At 44.9% G+C, this 18151-nt stretch overlaps 1 protein-coding gene across 1 annotated transcript in view; it reads right to left on the reverse strand.

The window, feature by feature from the left end:
• Nucleotides 1–9432: 9432 nt before the first annotated feature.
• PDE8A (phosphodiesterase 8A) overlaps nt 9433–18151 on the reverse strand; it is a 154706-nt gene continuing 145987 nt past the window's right edge. Inside the window, exons 21-22 of the mRNA XM_028089437.2 lie at nt 11386–11515; nt 9433–10735 (exon numbers count right to left, since the gene is read on the reverse strand). Of these exons, the coding sequence (XP_027945238.1) occupies nt 10629–10735; nt 11386–11515 (237 nt within the window). The 3' untranslated portion in view covers nt 9433–10628. The remainder of the gene's footprint in view (nt 10736–11385; nt 11516–18151) is intronic.

Consider the following 18151-nt stretch of genomic DNA (forward strand, 5'->3'; position numbering starts at 1 on the left):
CCATTTGCATCGTATATGTCTTTCCAGCCCTTTATTCTCAGTCTTTATGTGTCTTTAGGTCTGAAGTGAGTCTCTTGCAGGCAGCATAAAGATGGATCTTGTGGTTTTTTTTTTTTTTTTAAATCAGCTAAGTTACCCTCTATCTTTTTAATTTATTTCTCTATTTATTTATTGAGAGAGCATGAGCTGGGGGGGGAGGGGCAGAGGGCAAGGAAAAGAGAGAATCCCAAGCAGACTCTGTGCTGAGCACGGAGCCCAATCTCATGACCCTGAGATCATGACCTCAGCTGAAATCAAGAGTTGAATGCTGAACCAACTGAGCCACCCAGGCACCCCCCCCCCATGTCTTTTGAATGGAGCATTTGTATTTGACGTAATTATTGGTGAGTATGTACTTACTGCCACTTGTTAATTGTTTTCTAGGTTTTTTTGTTGTTGTTCTTCTCTCTTCCTTTGTCCTCTTTCTTTCCTTGTGGTTTGATGGTTTCCTTTAGTGTGATGTTTGGAGTCCTTTTTCTTTTTTTGTGTATGCCTATTAAAGGTTTTTGATTTGTGGTTACCATTAGGTTCATATATAACATCCTAAATATAGGGGCGCCTGGGTGGCTCAGTCGTTAAGTGTCTGCCTTCGGCTCAGGTCATGATCCCAGGGTCCTGGGATCGAGCCCCACATCGGGCTCCCTGCTCAGTGGAAAGCCTGCTTCTCCCTCTCCCGCTGCTGCTCCCCCTGCTTGTGCTCGCTCTCTGTCAAATAAATAAAAAAATCTTTAAAAAAAATCCTAAGTATGTAGCAGAATATATTAAGTTGATGGTTGCTTAAGTTAGAACACATTCTAAAAGCACTGAATTTTTTAAAAAGATTTTATTTATTTGACAGAGAGAGACACAGCGAGAGAGGGAACACAAGCAGGGGGAGTGGAAGAGGGAGAAGCAGGCTTCCCACCGAGCAGGGAGCTGGTGGCAGGGCTCGATCCCAGGACCCTGGGATCATGACCTGAGCTGAAGGCAGACGCTTAACTGACAGAGCCCCCCAGGTGCCCCTAAAAGCACTGAATTTTTGCTTCCCACTTTACATCTTATTTGTGTGATGTCGTATTTTACATCTTTTTAGTTTGTGTATCTCTTGACTGAAATTTTAGATATAATTGATTATTACTACTTTTGTGTTTCAACCTCCCTACTGGCTTTTAGGTAGGGATTTATCTACTACATTTACTGTTTGATTTTACTTGTGAATTTTTTTCCTTCATAATTTTTTTTCTAATTATGGCCTTTTCTTTCCAAAGAATTCCCTTTAAAGAGTTCTTACAAGGCCAGGTTAGTGGTAATGAGTGCCTTTGACTTTTGTTTGGCTGGGAAACTCTTCTTCAATTCTGAATGATAACCTTGCTGGGTAGATGACTCTTGGTTGCAGGTTTTTTGTGTTTTTCTGTTTCAGCTCTGTGAATATATCATGCCTCTCTCTTCTGACTTGCAAAGTTTCTGCTAAAAAATCAGTGGATAGCCTTATGGGGTTTCCCTTGTGTGTAACTGTTTTCTTTTCTCTTGCTACTTTCAAAATTCTCTATCATTACATTTTGCCATTTTAACAATGTGTCTTGGTGTGGACCTCTTTGGCTTCATCTTGTTTGGGGCTCTCTGTGATTCCTGGACCTGGATGTCTGTGTCCTTCCTTAGATGAGGGAAATTTTCAGCTATTATTTCTTCAAATAAATTTTCTGTCCCCGTCTCTCTCTTCCCCTTCTGGGATCCCTGGAATAGAAATGTTATCACACTTGATAGTGTCGCTGAGTTCCTTTAACCTATTCTCATTTTTTATTCTTTTTTCTTTTTGGGATTTAGCTTGGTTGTTTTCCATTACACTGTCTTCCAGGTTGCTGATCTGTTCTTCTGCATCCTCTAATTGGCCGTTGATTCCCTCTAGTGTATTTTTTATTTCAGTTATTAAATTCTTCATGTCTGACTGGTTCTTTTTAATATTTTCCATCTCTTTGTTGAAGTTCTGAGTTCACCCACTCTTAAGTCCACTGAGTATCTTTTTTTTTTAAGATTTTATTTATTTAACAGAGAGAGAGAGAGAGAACACAAGTGGGGAGAGCAGGCAGAGGGAGAAGCAGGTTCCCCGCTGAGCAGAGAGCCTGACACGGGGCTTGATCCCAGGACCCTGGGATCATGACTTGAGCTGAAGGCAGATACTTAACTGACTGAACCATTCAGGCACCCCCGTCCACGGAGTATTTTTATGAACATTACTTTGAATTCTTTATCAAGCCTGTTGCTTATCTCCATTTTATTTAGCTCTTTTGCTGTGATTTGTCTTGTTCTTTCATTTGGGACACATTCCTTCGCCTTCTCATTTTGTCTCTCTATGTCTTTTTCTGTGTATTAGGGAGGCCACCTGTGTCTCCTGGTCTTGAAAGTAGTGGCTTGTGTAGAAGAGGTCCTGTGGTGCCTTATAGTATAATTGCTCTGGTGACCAGGTGCTCTAGGCTATCTCCTGTGTAGGCTGCATGTGCCCTACTGCATGGCCGAGCCACATTGGCCTTCAGCCCAGCTGGCTGAGATGACTTGCTTTGCCTGCTGGGGGTGCGCCGCGCTGGGTTTGGTCCCTGTGCTGTTGAGAGACCTGAAGCCACTCTGGGCTCATTGGTGGGTGGGCCAGCAGTCAGCCTAGCTGTCTGTCATTAGCCTCTCTGCCACAGTCGCAGGCGCACCCAACCGCAGGGCTTGCCTCCTGTGCAGCCAAGGAAGAGGCTCAGCTGCTAGACTTGCAGGCACTCAGGCGGGGGTGGGGGGGGGCGCGGAGATTATTTCCCCTCTTCCCTAGAGTAGGTTTTGGTCCCTGCCAGGGCTGCCTGCAGGGTTTGGCAGCACGGGAGCTGCTTTGGAGGGATGCCTGCCGAGGATGGGGGCTGGAGGGGGCGGCTTCACAGGGGAGTATTAGAGTAGGGTACGCAGTGCGGGTAAGGTAGATGGAGAGTGTTCGCGCCGACTCCCACAAACATCTGGCTGTCTAGGCTGGGGGAGGGGATGGGAAATGGCGCCTACCAGCAGTTTTGTTTCTGGAGAAATCTGAAGATCCCTGCCCCTCCGGTACACGGTCTTAGTCAGCAAATCTGCTTCACATGTACTGCCCAAGCACTTCTCAAACTGCTCTTTCTGTCCAGTGTCCCAGCCACCTTATGGATTATGTCCTTTAAGGACAGGGACTCCGTTTCCTGTTGCCCTCCAGCTCTCCAGGACTTAAACCCCTGTGGTTTTCAGAGCCAGATGTCTTAGGGACTCCTCTTCCCGGTGCCTGGGGTGGGGGTCTGATCCTCCTGCTTCTCTGGGCTTGCGGTGTCCTTCCCATTTGTAGTTAGTCTCACTGGGGGTTTGGCTCCCAACCATGCCTCTGCCCCTCCCTTTTTTAGTGTGACCTCTTCTCTGCGATTAACTGTGGAAGGTCTGTTCGCCGGTCTTCAGGTTTTCAGAGTTAGTTGTATATACGTAGCTGTTACCTAGGTGTGTCTGTGGGACGGGGGAGCTTGGGATCCTCCTACATCGTCCTCCCTAAATGCCCCCATCCTGTTTTTGTTTTACTTTTAAAGCATTTGCACATTATTTCTGATAGCTACCTAGTCATCCCAACATTTATTGAATAAATCCATCTTTCCTCCAGTGATGGGAAATAGCAACTTGTATCACATACTAAATACCTGTGTGTGTTTTGGCTGATTTCTGGCTCTCTTCAGTTCCGTTTACGCATCCAAATAGGGGGCAGTGCACCACTGTTTATTAATGGCAGCTTTTTAATATGTTTCTATATCTTGGCTTCGTCCTCTCTCTCTGCTGTTCACATTCAGAATTTTCCTGACTTTGCTTCACATACTGTATGAACCTTAGAATGACTTGGCTAGATTAAAAAGACTTTTTTTCAATTGGGAATCATGCTCAATTCATAGAATAGTTGAGGGGGGAAAATGACATCTTTGCAAAATTAACTCATCCTGAAAATAGGGTGTGCCTTTTCATTTTCTCAAATCTTTTATATTTGTCAGGGGCACTATTTAAAATTCAAAAGGGACAGTGGACATACAACGAGAAGTCTCCCCTCCAGCCCTGTTCCCAAGCCACCCATGCCTTCTCCACAGGCAACCTGTATTGTTTCCTGCATGTACAACCGAGATTTTAAGGTTATTTAGTGTTTAAACAATTCTAGTGTGCTCATTTTCTTTCTCTCTCTCCACACACACACACACACACACACACACACACACACACACACACATTTTGTGTTATGCTTCCCCCCACACTTAGCAACACATCTTTATAATCTCTTCATATAAGTAACACAAAGAACCTTCTCATTTATATCTGCATGGTATCCACTGAGGGAACATACCATCACATATTTACTTACTCTTCTTAAATGATAGCCATTTAAGCTATTTCCAGCCTTTTACTATTATATGCAGGGCTGTTGTAAATCTGTATACGTGTCATTTCTCATGTGTGAGTATATCTTAAGATGTGTTTGGAAGTAGATTGTTAGGTCACAATGCACATAGATTTGTGACTCGGATAGATTTGACAAAGTTGCCCTCCACGGAGGTCGTACCAATTTATGCTCACTTGTCCTGTGTCAGAGTGTCTGTGTCCACACATCCCTGTGAACACATTGTGTTATCAAACTTTTTGTTCTTTACTAATCTTACAGCTGAAAAATATCTCAAATTGGCTTAATTTGTATCAATTACTATCAGGTTTAGCATAAACGTTTGTTTAAGAAACTCTTATACTGCTGTTTTCCATGAATTTTCTGTTCATATCATGTTTCTCTTTATTTCTACTGAATTTTTTCCTTATAGAAGTCTCCAAAAACCAGTATTGTGGAAGTAAGCTTTTTGTCAAATAAATCACAAAACTCTCCCTTTTCTTTTGAATTACTGTGGTTGATATATATAATATTTTTTATAGTTGACTTCATCATTGTTTTCATGACTTCCGTGTTTCGCACACTACTTAGATTTTCTCTACTTAAATATATTCTAGCCACCTTGTCACCAGGCATGATCTCATTTTTAAAAAGATTATGAAATATTTCAACATATTAAAACGTGGAGCAATATATTTTTTAAAAACACATATACTCATTACCAGAATTAATAAATGTTAATACTTTGCTATCTGCTCTAGATGTTTACTTTTCAAAATTAAATGAGGATAGTTCCCTTTGAATGTCTCCCCAGTACACATCCCTCCCCTGCCCCCAAGAACCACTTTCAAGAAGTTGGCCGGTGTGTGGCCTTCTGGTCTTGGTCAAATTCCTTAATTTTGAGAACAGAGAACCCCCTCCTCCCCTAGCCAGTTGAAGCAGAAGGGATTTATCAGTGGAAGGACTGAAGAAACAGAGTCTTGCCTGAGTTTCCCAGAAAGTCTCCCTAAAACCACGCTTCAGGGCTGGGCTGGGCTGTGTGGCCAAGTCCGCTGTTGTGGCCCCAGAGCCTTCCTGTTTCTACCACAGTTGGAACTCCTCCACCGCAGCCACTGGCATGGAAAGCCATTTCTGAAGTGCAAAACATAGCCCTCTGTGTTCTCTCCCCTTCTGACTCACTCCTAAATCAAGAATCTTGCACAGTTGCCTCTGACAGGTGATCCTAAATTAGATACAGAAATGTCGGTGCGAGGGAGTTTGGTGGGAAAGCTTTTGGCTCTCTAGTTTGTGTGTACACCGGGATCTTAGTGCTGCACAAGCCAGTTCACCATATTTGTAAACTTCCTCAACATTTTCATGTTCCTACCATTACTTTTTCCATGAACAACAGGGTATTGTTTTGGGTATTCAAAAAAATTTATGTGAATGGTGTCCTATTGCAATTTAGCCTTTTCATTCAGTAGTGTTCTTACACTTTTTCACAGTTGACATCTGTAGCTCTATTTCATTCTGTATCAGTTATTTGTTAGTGTGCAGTACATTAAAGTTGGCTGGCTTAACAAAACATTGACTATCTGGATTTCTGCGGGTACGATCCAAGTGTGGATCCCTAGTTGGCTCAGGGTCTCTCCTAAAGCTGTAATCAAGGTGTCTGCTGGGCTGTGGTCCCATCTGAAGGCCCGCTGTGGCGGAATCTGCTTCCAACACACTCGTGTGGTTGCTGGCAGCATGGCTCCTTTGCATCATGGTTGTGGGCTGGAGGATACCCTCACTTTCTTGCCACGTGGGCTTCTCCAAGGAGCAGCAGCTCACAACAGAGTAGCTTGCCTCATCAGAGCAAGCAGATAAGAACAAGAGGGTGTGAGCAAGATGGATATCACTGTCTGTAATGGGTTGAAGTATTCACCAAAATTCAGATCCCCTAGAACCCCAGGATTGGGGCCTTATTTGGAAAGAGAGTCTTTGCCGATGGAATTAATTAAGGGTTGTGAGCTGGGATGTTTGAAATCCAAGTGGCCCCTAAATGACTGGTGTCCTTATGAGATGTCATACAGATATACCCAGGCCACGTGAAGACGGAGGCAGAAATTGGAAGGATGCATCTACTAGCCAAGGAATGCTAAGGATTGCTGGCAATTACCAAGAGCTGGGAGAAAGGCATGGGATGGTTCCACCCTTAGAACTTACAGAAGGAACCACCTTGTCAACAGCTTGATCGCAGATTTCTGGTCCCCAGAACTGTGAGAAAATAAATTTCTGCTGTTTTAAGCTACCCATTTGTGGTCATTTGTTAGGGCAGCCCTAGGAAATGGGCATACTATCTTTTGTAGCCACATCTTGGAAGTGTCACACCATCATTTTTGCCGTACGTCATTGGTTAGAAGCAAACTACTAGGTCCATCCCAAAGTTGTGGGCACCAGGAGGCAGGGACCATTGGGAGAAATGGTCTACCACAGTCTGAGTATGAAGTCACAATCTCTATCCATTCTCCTCCTAAGGACATTTAGACTGTTGCTACTTTTTCACTGTGACAAAATCCTAGTGTGAAGATCCTGAAATACATCATTTTGTGCACACTGACAAATTTCTCTAGATCTAGAAGTAAAATTGCTGAATTGGGGAACTTTAGTGGGTATTTCCAAATTGCTTTCCATTGTTCTTACCTTCCTACACGAAAGTTTGCAAGTTCACATTTTCTCATCCTCTCATCAACACTCGGTATTGTCAGATGCTAAAAACTTGTTAATCTGAAGGGTATAAAATACTTTGGTTTTTTGCCCTTACAGACTTCTGGGCATTCTTTACATATTTTGCATATGAATGTGTTACTTCTGTAGGTCATCCCTCAATCCGAGGCATGGTTTCTAGCATGACTTGTGTATTTTGTCATATGGAATTTTTAATTTGTAGATAATTTATTTCTTGTGTGCTTTCTAAAGGCTTTGGTGTCCTTTTAGGAATGTTTCCAGAGTCCCATGTCAACAGGTAATTTTTCACCTACAGATATTTTATTATGTAGATGCTGTGTGCTTATATTTGTACTTATTTCTGTCATTGTCTTATTCATAGTTTATTTTTCCATTTATCTCTTACAGGTTGCATTAGTTACATTTTCTTTTTTTAAATTTTTTTTAAAAAGAGAGTGCATGAGAGAGAATGTGCAAGTGGGGGGAAGGGGCAGAGGGAGAATCTCAAGCAGACTCTGTGCTGAGCACAGAGCCTGATGCAGGGCTTGATCTCATGACCCTGAGATCATGACCTGAGTTGAAACCAAGTTCAACGTTCAACCGACTGAGCCACCCAGATTAGTCCCGTTACATTTTATTTCTTCACTTAGCTTTCCTTTTAGTGCTTTTAAATTCCATTATTCTTTTATTCCTTTGGCAATTTCCCTTAACTTTTAGGTAATCATTTTGAAAGTCTATAATAAACATCTCTTTTGTCCTCCGCAACATTTAACTTATCCTCTTGTATACCTGCCCCTTCCTGATGATACAGCACTATTATTTTTGCCCCACTCAGGATGCTTACTTAGCCTCGCCCAGATAATTACCGACTTCTTTGTTTACCGTTGCTTTCATAACCTACCTCTTTCTTTCTGGACTCATTTTATAGAAGTATATCTTTCAGCATTTCTTTCCACAGGAGTCTGTTTATAATTAACTGTGTGCATGTCTAAAATTGTGCTCTACAACCTCACTCTTGATAGTTTAGATGGGTATGTGATTCTAGGCTGACCGTTTCCTTGCATATTTTGAAGAGGTTATTCCTTGGTCTTCTGGCTGAGAAGTCTGACAGCAATCTAACACTAGTTCCCTTGTAAGTGATGGCTCTTTTCTCACAACTGTTAGGTTTGGAGCTCCACACTATGTTGTGTAGATGGGTTTTGTTTTTCCTACTTGGGGTTCAGTGCGTTCTTTAAATCTGAGGGGTGTGTGTGTGTGTGTGTGTGTGTGTGTGTGTGTGTGTGTGTGTGTGTGTGTGTGTGTGTGTGTGTGTGTCAAATCCCGAGGGACTCTCAGGCTTTCTGTGGATAGTACCTCTCCCACTTATTCTGGATCTCCTAATTTAGACATATTTTGAAGCATTTCATTCAACCTTCCATATTTGAATTTTAATTTAAAAACCTCTGGGCTGCTGGGCTGTAACTTCAAGTCTTCCAGTTTACCACTTCTCTCTTACGTCTGGCCTTCTGTTAAATCTCTGCAGGAGTTTTCTGTTTGTTTCAGTGACTATATTCTTCATATCTAGAATGTCTATTAGGTTCTTTCTCAAATCTACCTATTTTTAAAACCACCTTCGTTTACCTTATGGTTTCTATTGCTGCTTTTCTCTCTTGAAACATGTTAGGCAGACTCCCCTTAAAGTCTCTTTCAGATTATTGTGCGGTCTGGGCGGTGCAGATTCTAGATACCGCATGCACTGCTCTACTTCATGATGGTTGAGTTGCTCACGGAAGTCATTTCCTTTTCTTTTTTTTTTTTTTTAAAGATTTTTATTTATTCACTTGCGGGAGAGACAGAGAGAGAAGAAGCAGGGGGAAAGGCAGAGGGAGAGGCAGACTCCCCGCTTAACAAGGAGCCCGATGCGGGACTCGATCCCAGGACCCCGGGATCATGACCTGAGCCGAAGGCAGACGCCCAACCATCTGAGCCACCCAGGCGCCCTCATTTCCTTTTCTTTCCTGGCATGGAGAGAAGAGGAGAGGGCTTTCTCCCACCTCGGTCTACACTGACCGACCTAGGTCAAATGTCCTCACACAGGAAGAGGGGTCTTTGTTTCCTTAGAAAAAGGGACTTCTGAGGAGCCAGCCCTGACAGCTTTAAATGGGTACCAAGCAGCGAGAAGTTTTCAACATATTCATCTGTCTTTTTGTGACCTTGAAAAAGTCATTTAACTATTAATCTTCTCTGTAATATAAAGGTATCTTATGTTAAGTATTGTAAGACTCCAATGAAAAGGTGACACATGATTTCTTAAAAACATAGTTTAATTTCATTTTTATCTGGGGAAAAAATACAACTTTAAAATGAAATGACAAGCACTTTGACATGTCATCATGTGTCATTTTTTACGGTACTACACTTATTCAAAATGTGAAGATACAGAACCTTATAAATTTCTGGAATCAAAGATTCCCACCTCAGATGAAAACAAATTGGTTATAAAATGTCAGCTCACTAAACAGTCCATTTTTGTTCTTTCATAGGGAGTATCTTGTAGAAACACTATAAAATAAGGCAGATTTTTGGGAATTCAATTATTTTAGGAAAAAGGTGTTAGGTCTGAGTTTCGTTGACTTTGGGGAGTCACTGGCAAAGCCCATCAGATGACCAGAGTTTCAGAACTCTGCTTCCTGTACGGAGGAGTTGCTCTCCTTGAGGGCTTTAGACTCAGAGCCTCCCACAGGACCGCTTTTCCCAACTAGCATCAATCAGAAAAGAGTCTAACATACACAAATATTTCTGTAGTGCAGTAAAAATGTGTCATTTTATAGTTTTAATTTGCATTATGAAAATAAGTCTGTACACCGAGTAATACATATTTAATGAATATGAATCATGTAAATTTGGTCATGGCATTTAAAGTTGGCTTTGGCTTTGAAGTATTTCAAAATTCATAGAAAATATTGAACTTCTAATAAAATAAATAAAACATTTTAATAATTGATATTAATCAACTTCAAAATTTCTTTGTATTTAATAATCAACTTCAAAATTTTCGTATTTTTCATTTGCTACTCAGTTTCAAAAGAGAAGTCACTTTCAGTAGTGTTCCAAAGTGAGTGATTGCACCTTCTATGATGTGAAAAAGTTCCTAAAGCTCCGATTGCCATGAGCTGTTTGTAAGTGCTGGACACAGTTGAGAGAAATTGTTTGCAACAAGACTATTCTCCGTCACTGGCAGGAAATCCATCAGTGTCCTTTGGAGGGTCCCTCTGAGCTCATAAGGAAAGTTAGTGCTGGTTCTCCTGTGACTTTCCTAAGAGCCCCTGCCGCAGGCCCAATATGGTGGACTAGGTCGCACTTTGCGGCAATGGCATCGGATGGTGGCTGCAGAAGGTCAGCGATGGCCCCATGTGCTTTCACAGGCTCTGCAGACGTGGGCACTGTTCTGCCTAATACTGAAAGGACTCAGGAACTCTGGCTGCCCTCAGGAATTGCAAATGAGTGGAGGGACAAAGCTTCAGGGCCCAGGCGGTGTGACGCACTATTCCGGGGGCGGTCGGAGGCTCCGCAGCTTCATTTCATCCAGTCCTTTCCAGTATTTAAAGTTGTTGTCAAGATGCTGCATTAACTCGGGCAGGTCTACAAAGGCTGGAGAGAAAGCACAGGAACATGATCTCCTTCACAGCCTCAGATGACAAGTCTGGGCTGTCTAAGGAGAGGGCATTTTGAGGAAGGACTGGTGGCAGCAAACATCTGCGTCCTGCTACACCAACGCAGCACCCACTGTGCAGGTGGAGTGAGCCCGGGCTACTGAACTCAACGCCCCAGTGAGGGCCCAGCAGCTCCTCCGCCACCACACGGGGAGCTGACAACTCTGGCGGGTGCCACAGAGGGGAGGGAAGCTGCTTGAGCATTTCATCAGCTCCTGGGGGCAGGGGCTGTTAGGAAGGCAGTGAGCCTCCCACTGATGGCCCTGATCGGCTCTCTGGTCCCCCCCCCCCCCCCCCCCGCAGCTTTTGACTCCACACAGGCTTCACTTATACCATGTCCTCGCGGGCAGGGGGTGCGGGGAAAGGCCACGAGCCAGGAAGCACGCAGGGCCGCGGTGGCTGAAGCTGTGAGCAGGGGAGGGGGCAGGAAGGGCACCCAGGCTTCAGGGGTCCTCGGGGAAGGCAGAGTTCTCCTCCTTAGTCCTCCTTGAGAGTCTAAGCCCCCAAACCCATTCTAGAGCCAGCTACACTATTAACATGCGGCTGCCCCTTTCATTCTTGAGGGAAGCCCGCTGGGAAAGGCCTTACCATCCCAAGCATCGAACATGTCTGTGATGAAGTAGTCAATGAAGGAGATCTGGGATTTGGGGATGCTGCAGGTGTTTCTGTCAAAAACTGGCATCACCACAGGTAAGTCCTTCCGCTTCTCCTCATCAGTCTGTAAAGCAGAAAATGCCCGAATTAAGAGACTCCAGTATCTGGCTCTGCTCACCCGGGAGCTCGTGGGGAGCAGTGGCCACCGCTAGAGCCAGACATCCGGCTCTGCCCCAGACAGCAAGTGTGCCTGGAGCGGGGCAGCTCTGTGCCAGGGGGGCCTGATGACCCCCCCCGCCCCGGCCCAGCTCTCCTTTCCGACACCTGGAAGCTTCTTGCCGAAGCTTGAGATCCCAAGCGGCCCATGTAGCCCGCGAACATGCTCGGCTGCTCGTCCCACCCCGGGCCTCCTACCCTGCAAGCGTTTCCAGCGCCAGGCCCGCAATGGTGGGAAAGAGACCACCCCTTCACAAAGAAGGATGGAGGGGCTGCTGCTCACTTCCAGTCAGTTACCTTATTTGAAAAAGTGCTAAACACCCTTGAGATCCTTGAGGTGGGGGGGGGGGGGGGGGGAAGCTCCGAGATGAGCAGTTTTTAAGTCCTTTAGTCAGACTCTTCCAGACTGTCTAGGATTCCAGAGAGCTTTGCAAAAAAATGAAAATAAACCTTTTCCCCCAGGATCTTAATTTTATCTTGAAAGAGATAAGGGAGATCCTTTTTAAAAATAAGGTCTTGCTTTCACCAAAGTGTCCTGGAGAAAGGGTGAGGGGATGTCCGCAGTGAGACACAAGGGTCACCGGTCACATGGAGGGGGGTGGCGGGAGGGGACGGAGCGCAGGGTCAGTAAGGCGGGCACGGGCTCGGCGGGCAGCTCAACACGATAGGTGAGGGGGGTGGTGACCGAAGGCGCTGGGGCGTCCCCCCCACCCCGGGCTCTGGCACCTGGGTCGTCATCCCCCACCGTCCGAGCAGCTCGCCAGAGCCTGGGGTGCCGGCCGCCGGGCCAGGTGAGGCGAGGAAGGAAGAGACCAGGGGCTGCTCGGCACTGGAGGGACGGGCCGCAGGGAGGGCACGCGCAGGGGCGCCGTACGGGTGCCGTAGGGGTGCAGCGGGGAGGGCGGGCACAGTGACCTGGCACGGCCTTCGCCGCAGGGCCTGCCGGTGGGAGCACGTGCAGCAAGAGCCCAGGGCCGAGGGTGCCCGGTGGTGGGGGCTGGGTGGCAGGGCTGCTCCGAGCGGAGAGGGGCCGGGGGAGCGGCCGACTGGGCCGAGGGTTCAGGTGTTCAGCAAGACCAAAGAAAACTCCTCCCGGGGCGCGGAGCTGGTCCCCACCCCCTGCCACTCTTGCCCTTGTGCTGGTCCTGGGGGACCCTCTCCGCACAACTCTCCCTGACCACTGGCCGGGAGCTGCTTCCTGTCCCGCGGCCTCGCTGCTCTGCACGCGGGCGGCTCTGAGGCCGCAGGCCCGGCGAGAACAGCGCCCCACACCTTCCCCGGAAGGGGGCGTCACTCCCGCGGCTCTCCACCTGGACGCCCCACTGGAGGGCGGCGGGGCTGGTCCGCCGACGGCACGGAGCCCAGCACTCCCGAGAAGCACCGAGGCTGCGGCGGACGGTGCCGGGAGCGGGGCCTGGAGGAGGCCGGCGCTCCCGGCAGCACCAAGAGCCCCTGCTGCTCCGGGCGGTGCTGAGGGCAGGCTCGGGGCGCTAGGGCCCGCCAGCAACGGTCGGCCTCTGCTGGCTGGGCGAAGGGCTGCGTCAGGCCACAGGCTGGCAGCTGTCCGGCGCGCCTGGCGCCGCGTGTACGGAAAGGGGCAGTCGGTGCACGGAGAGTCTCAGGCTCACGGGCCTGACGGGGCTGCCTGGCTCGGGGAGCTGGGCCCTGGGGGCGGGGGGGGGGGGAGGGGGGTTGGTTCTCCTGACATTCTCTCTCGGGCTCTGCCAGACACCGACCCCGCTCTCTCTCAGGGCCGCCAAGGCAGACGCTCCCTCAGTCCAGCTTCTGTGGCTCCAGTGCCCGTTCTGGCCCTGCTGCCCTCTCTGCCTGCACACGGGAGCGGCTGGCCCGCTGGAGATCGGGGAGACCTCCTACTCTGGGTCCTCTTGGGCCCAGTGTGACAGGTGCATGGAACTTCTTCCAGGGCCCTTAGGCTCTCCTGGAGACGGTTTTCCCATGAGATTCAAAATGGTAGAAAACATCATGGAGTCTTTACTCACCGCCCCCCCCCGCCCCAGCGCAGTCTTGGTCTGGAAACAGCAACCCTGTTCCCTTGAACTGGAGGGACTAGAGCTAATCTTATTTGCAAAATTCTAACCCGTCTGGCGGCCGCCCGAATGGCTGGTCTGTTTCACCTAACTCCGCGCTCTCCTGCAAAAATGGCTAGTGCTTGGGAAAGGTGCATGGGGTTTACAGACACACAGATGCTGGGGGCAAGATGTTATGGGTGGAGACCTGCAGTAGTGTAAGGCCCCAAGGAGAAGCTGGGAGGACTCCGACAGTACACATTCAAAAGCAGCAGTATATACAGCAGAACTGAGAGGGCCGCACATGGGCCCAGGCCCGACTTGTGCAGAAACGATGTGAGGTGAACTTCCACCTTCGTGTGGGGCTAATCCTGGAGCTTGGAGAGAGCCTGGCTCATTAGTGAAGGACTTCCCAGGCACAGAGCAAACTGCAAAGACTGAAAGATGTGTTCCCCCTCCCCCCCCGCCAGAACAAAGACTGTGAGAGGTGGGTCGTTCCTCCCCACCCCCATGTATAATTTTCAACACAAGGCCAAAGAAACAGAGAACAGCCTATCCAAAAGAAGAAAAGAAGCCAGCAGAAGCCATCCCTGAAGAAACACAGGCACTGGACTTACTAAACAAAGACTCTAAAATAACCATCTTATAGATGCTCAAAGAGCTAAAGGAAAACACGACAAAGAGCTAAAGGAAATCAGGAAACTGATACAGGAACCAAGTAAGAATAGCAAAAAGAGAAAGAAATTATAAAAAGGACCCAAATAGAATTCTGGAGCTGAAAAAGAAAGATTTGAAAAACTCACTAGAGAGAGTCAACAGCAGATGTAAGCAGGTGGAAGAAAAAAAAAAAAAAACAAGTCAGAAGACAGGGCACTTGAAATTCTCGAGTCTGAGGAGGTGAAAGAAAAAAAGACATGAAGAAAAGTGACAAGAGCCTAACGGACTTATGGGACATTATCAAAGGGACCAATATATGCATTATCACAGTCCTGTCAAGAGAGAAAGGGGCAGAGCCTATTTGAAGAAATAGCCCTAAACTGCCATCACTTGAAGAAAGACCTAAATCTATAAAACCAAGAAGCTAAATAACTCCAAATAAACCCCAAAAGAACCATATTGGGACACATTATAACCAAACTGTCAAAAGCCAAAAACAAAGACTCTTAAAAGCAGCAAGAGAAGAGTGACTTGTTACAAGAAATTCTCTGTAAGATGTTTGGCTGATTTCTCAGAAGCCTTGGAGGCCGGTAAGCAGGGAAAGAAATGATGTAAAGTACTAGAAGACAAACCTGTCAACTGAGAATTCTTTATCTGGTGAAACTGTTCTTCAAAACCGAGGGAGAAATGAAGGTACTCCCAGATAAACAGAAGCGGAGAGCACTCATTAGCACTGGGTCTGGCTTATGAGAAACGCTAGAGGGAGTCTGTCAGGTTGAAGGGAAAAGAAGCCAGACCGTAACTCCAGGTCATATGAAGATGGGACAGTCTCCAGCAAAGGTAAACATAAAGGCAAATATACAAAGCAGTATTACTTTAATTTTGGTTTGTAATTCCATTATACTCGGTAGGACTTAAAAGACACGCATACGAATTACACACACTAATGGGTACATAATGTATCAGTATGTCATCTGTGACATCAAAGTGGGGTGGGGAGAAAGAGATCTACAAGAGTTTGTATATATGACTGAAGCTGGTATCAATTTGAAATAAATTACCTAACTTTAAGATGGTATATGTACTATGCTAACTGCAAAAAAAAAAAAAAAATTTTTTTTTACACACAGAAGGAAGTGCGGTGATCAAATGTGTCACTACAAAAAAATCAAACACAAGGGCAGGCAGTAATGGGGAAAAGGAGGGACAAAAAAGCTGTAAGACATAAAGAAAACCAAATGGCAAAAGTAAGTCCTTTCTCATCAGTAATTATCTTAAATGTAAATGGTTTAAACTCCCCAATCAAAAGGCACAGGTGGCAGAATGGACAAAATCCTGATCCAACTATATACTGTCTACCAAAGACTTTCTATCAGATATCAAGACACAAACAGGTTGAAAGGATGGGAAAAGGTATTCCATGAAATAACCAAGAGAGCTGAGGTGCTTATGCTACTATCAGACAAAATAGACTTTTAAGTCAAAAACAGACACAGAGAAGGACACTATGTATTGATAAACAGGTTAATTTACCAAGAAGATGCAACAATTACAAGCCTATATACACCAAACATCAGAGTTCCAAAATACATGAAGAAAACACGGACAGAACAGGAGGGAGACACAGACACTTCTATAATAATAGTTGGAGACTTCAATTCTACACTTTGGATAATGGATAAAACAGCTAGATCAATAAGGGATTGAGGACTTGAATAATAAAAACTGATGGGACCTCAGAGACATTAAGAGAATATTCATCTAGCAACACTTAAGATAATTTTTCTCAAGCATAAGTGGAACATTCTCTAAGATAAAATGTATGTTAGGCCACAAAACAAGTCTCAATATTTTAAAGATTAGAATCATCCAAAGTACTTATTCTACTTGGAATGAAACTGGAAATCAACAGGAAGTAACGCAAAATTCACAAGTATGTGGGAATCAAATACTCTTAAACAACCAAGGGGCCAAAGAAGAAATCACCAGGAAAATGATAAAATACCTCGAGGCAAATAGAAATGAAAACACAACATCTAGAAAGTTATGGGATGAGATAAAAGTAGGGCTGACAGGGAAATTTATGGCTATAAGTACCTACATTAAAAAGAAAACTCTTAATTCAACAACCTACCTTTACATCTAGAAAGAGAACACACTAAACTCAAAGTCAGCAGAAGTAAAGGAATAACAGACTAGAGCAGAGTTAAGTAAAATAGAGAATAGAAAAATAGAGAAAATTAACAAAACCAAAAAAGTTCTCTGGAAAGATCAACACAACTGAAAAATCTTTACTAGACAGACTAAGAAAAAAGAAGGTTCAAAATACTAAAATCAGAAGTAAAAGTGGAACAAAAGAACAAAATAAAAAAAGGGGAACATTACTACCCATTTTACAGAAATAAATGATTATAAGGGGATACCGTAAACAGTTGTACCCCAACAAAATGGATAACCTAGATGAAATTAACATTCTTAGAAACCTATAACCTAAGACTCAATTATGAAGAAATGAGAATCTGAGTAGATATAAAACTAGTAAGGATGTTCAACCCAGTAATCAAAAACCTCCCAATAAAGAAAAGCCCTGGACCAGATGGCTTCATTGGTGAATTCTACCAAACTCTCAAATAGAATTAACACCAATCCTTCTTAAACTCTTCCAAAAAATTGAAGAGGAGAGGACACTTCCTAATTCAACCTATGAGGCCAGCATTACCCTGATACCGAAGCTTGGCAAAGACATGGCCAGAAAAACCACAGACCAATATCCCTTATGAATATTGATAGAAAAATCCTCAACAAAATAGCAAACAGAATCCAGAAGCACATTAAAGGATCATGCACCATGACTAGATGGGATTTAGTCCACTAATACAAGGATGGTTCAGCATCTAAAATCAGTTGATGTGATATACCATATTAAAGCAGTGAAGGAAAGCAGAACACATGATCGCTGAAAATGTTAAATTTTATGTGTATTTTACCACACATACACACCTCTCCTGCTAAACTGCTTCCCAAACAGGTTGTAGCATTTTACACACCTATTACTGATGAACAAATCCCAGATGCTCCACGTCCCCATGAACAGCACTGTCCGTCTCTGAAACTTCTAGCTACTCTTGTGGTATACAGTGGCGTTTCACTGTGGTTCTAACATCTATTTCCCTGATGACTAATATGTTCGGCACTTTTCAAAGGCTTATTGACTGTTCATACATCTCCTTTTGTGAAGTGTCTGTTAAAATATTTGGCCATTTTAAATTAGGTGGTTTGTCTTTTTATTAATGAGCTACGATTGCTTATATATCCTGAATACGGCTGATTGTCCGACAGGGTTTGTAGATATTTTCTTCCAATGTGGCTTCCTGTGCTTAGATGAGCATAATTCCTGAATTTTGATTCTCATTTCCCAAATCTTCTTTTTATAGTGGTGGTTTTCTGTAACTACAAAATATCTGTCCACTTCTAAATGACCGAGGAATTCTCCTGTGTTTTTCTTTAAAAGCTTTATGGTTTTAGGTTTTATATTTAGGTGTGTGATCCATTGTGAAATGATACTCCTCTGGTATGAGGCAGAAGTTGTGGTCCATTTTTTGTTGGCTGGAGATATCTAAGTATTCCAATACCACTTGCCGAAAAACTTTTCCTTTCCCCACCGAGTGTGCAGATGTGGCCCGTATCTGAGGCCTCTGTGTTCTTTTCCATCCGTGTATCTGACACTTGATGCTAGCACCACACTGGCTTGATTAAGTTCTAAAGACAAACAGTGTAAAATTTCCAACTTTTTTCAAGTTTGCTTTGCTTATTCAAGATCCTTCACCTTTCCATATAAATTTTAGAATCAGTTTGTCAAT

This window comes from Eumetopias jubatus, unplaced genomic scaffold (genome assembly GCF_037043125.1).
Source record: "Eumetopias jubatus isolate StellerSeaLion01/CBP00866 unplaced genomic scaffold, mEumJub1_p1.0 scaffold_7, whole genome shotgun sequence".
NCBI lineage: Eukaryota > Metazoa > Chordata > Mammalia > Carnivora > Otariidae > Eumetopias > Eumetopias jubatus.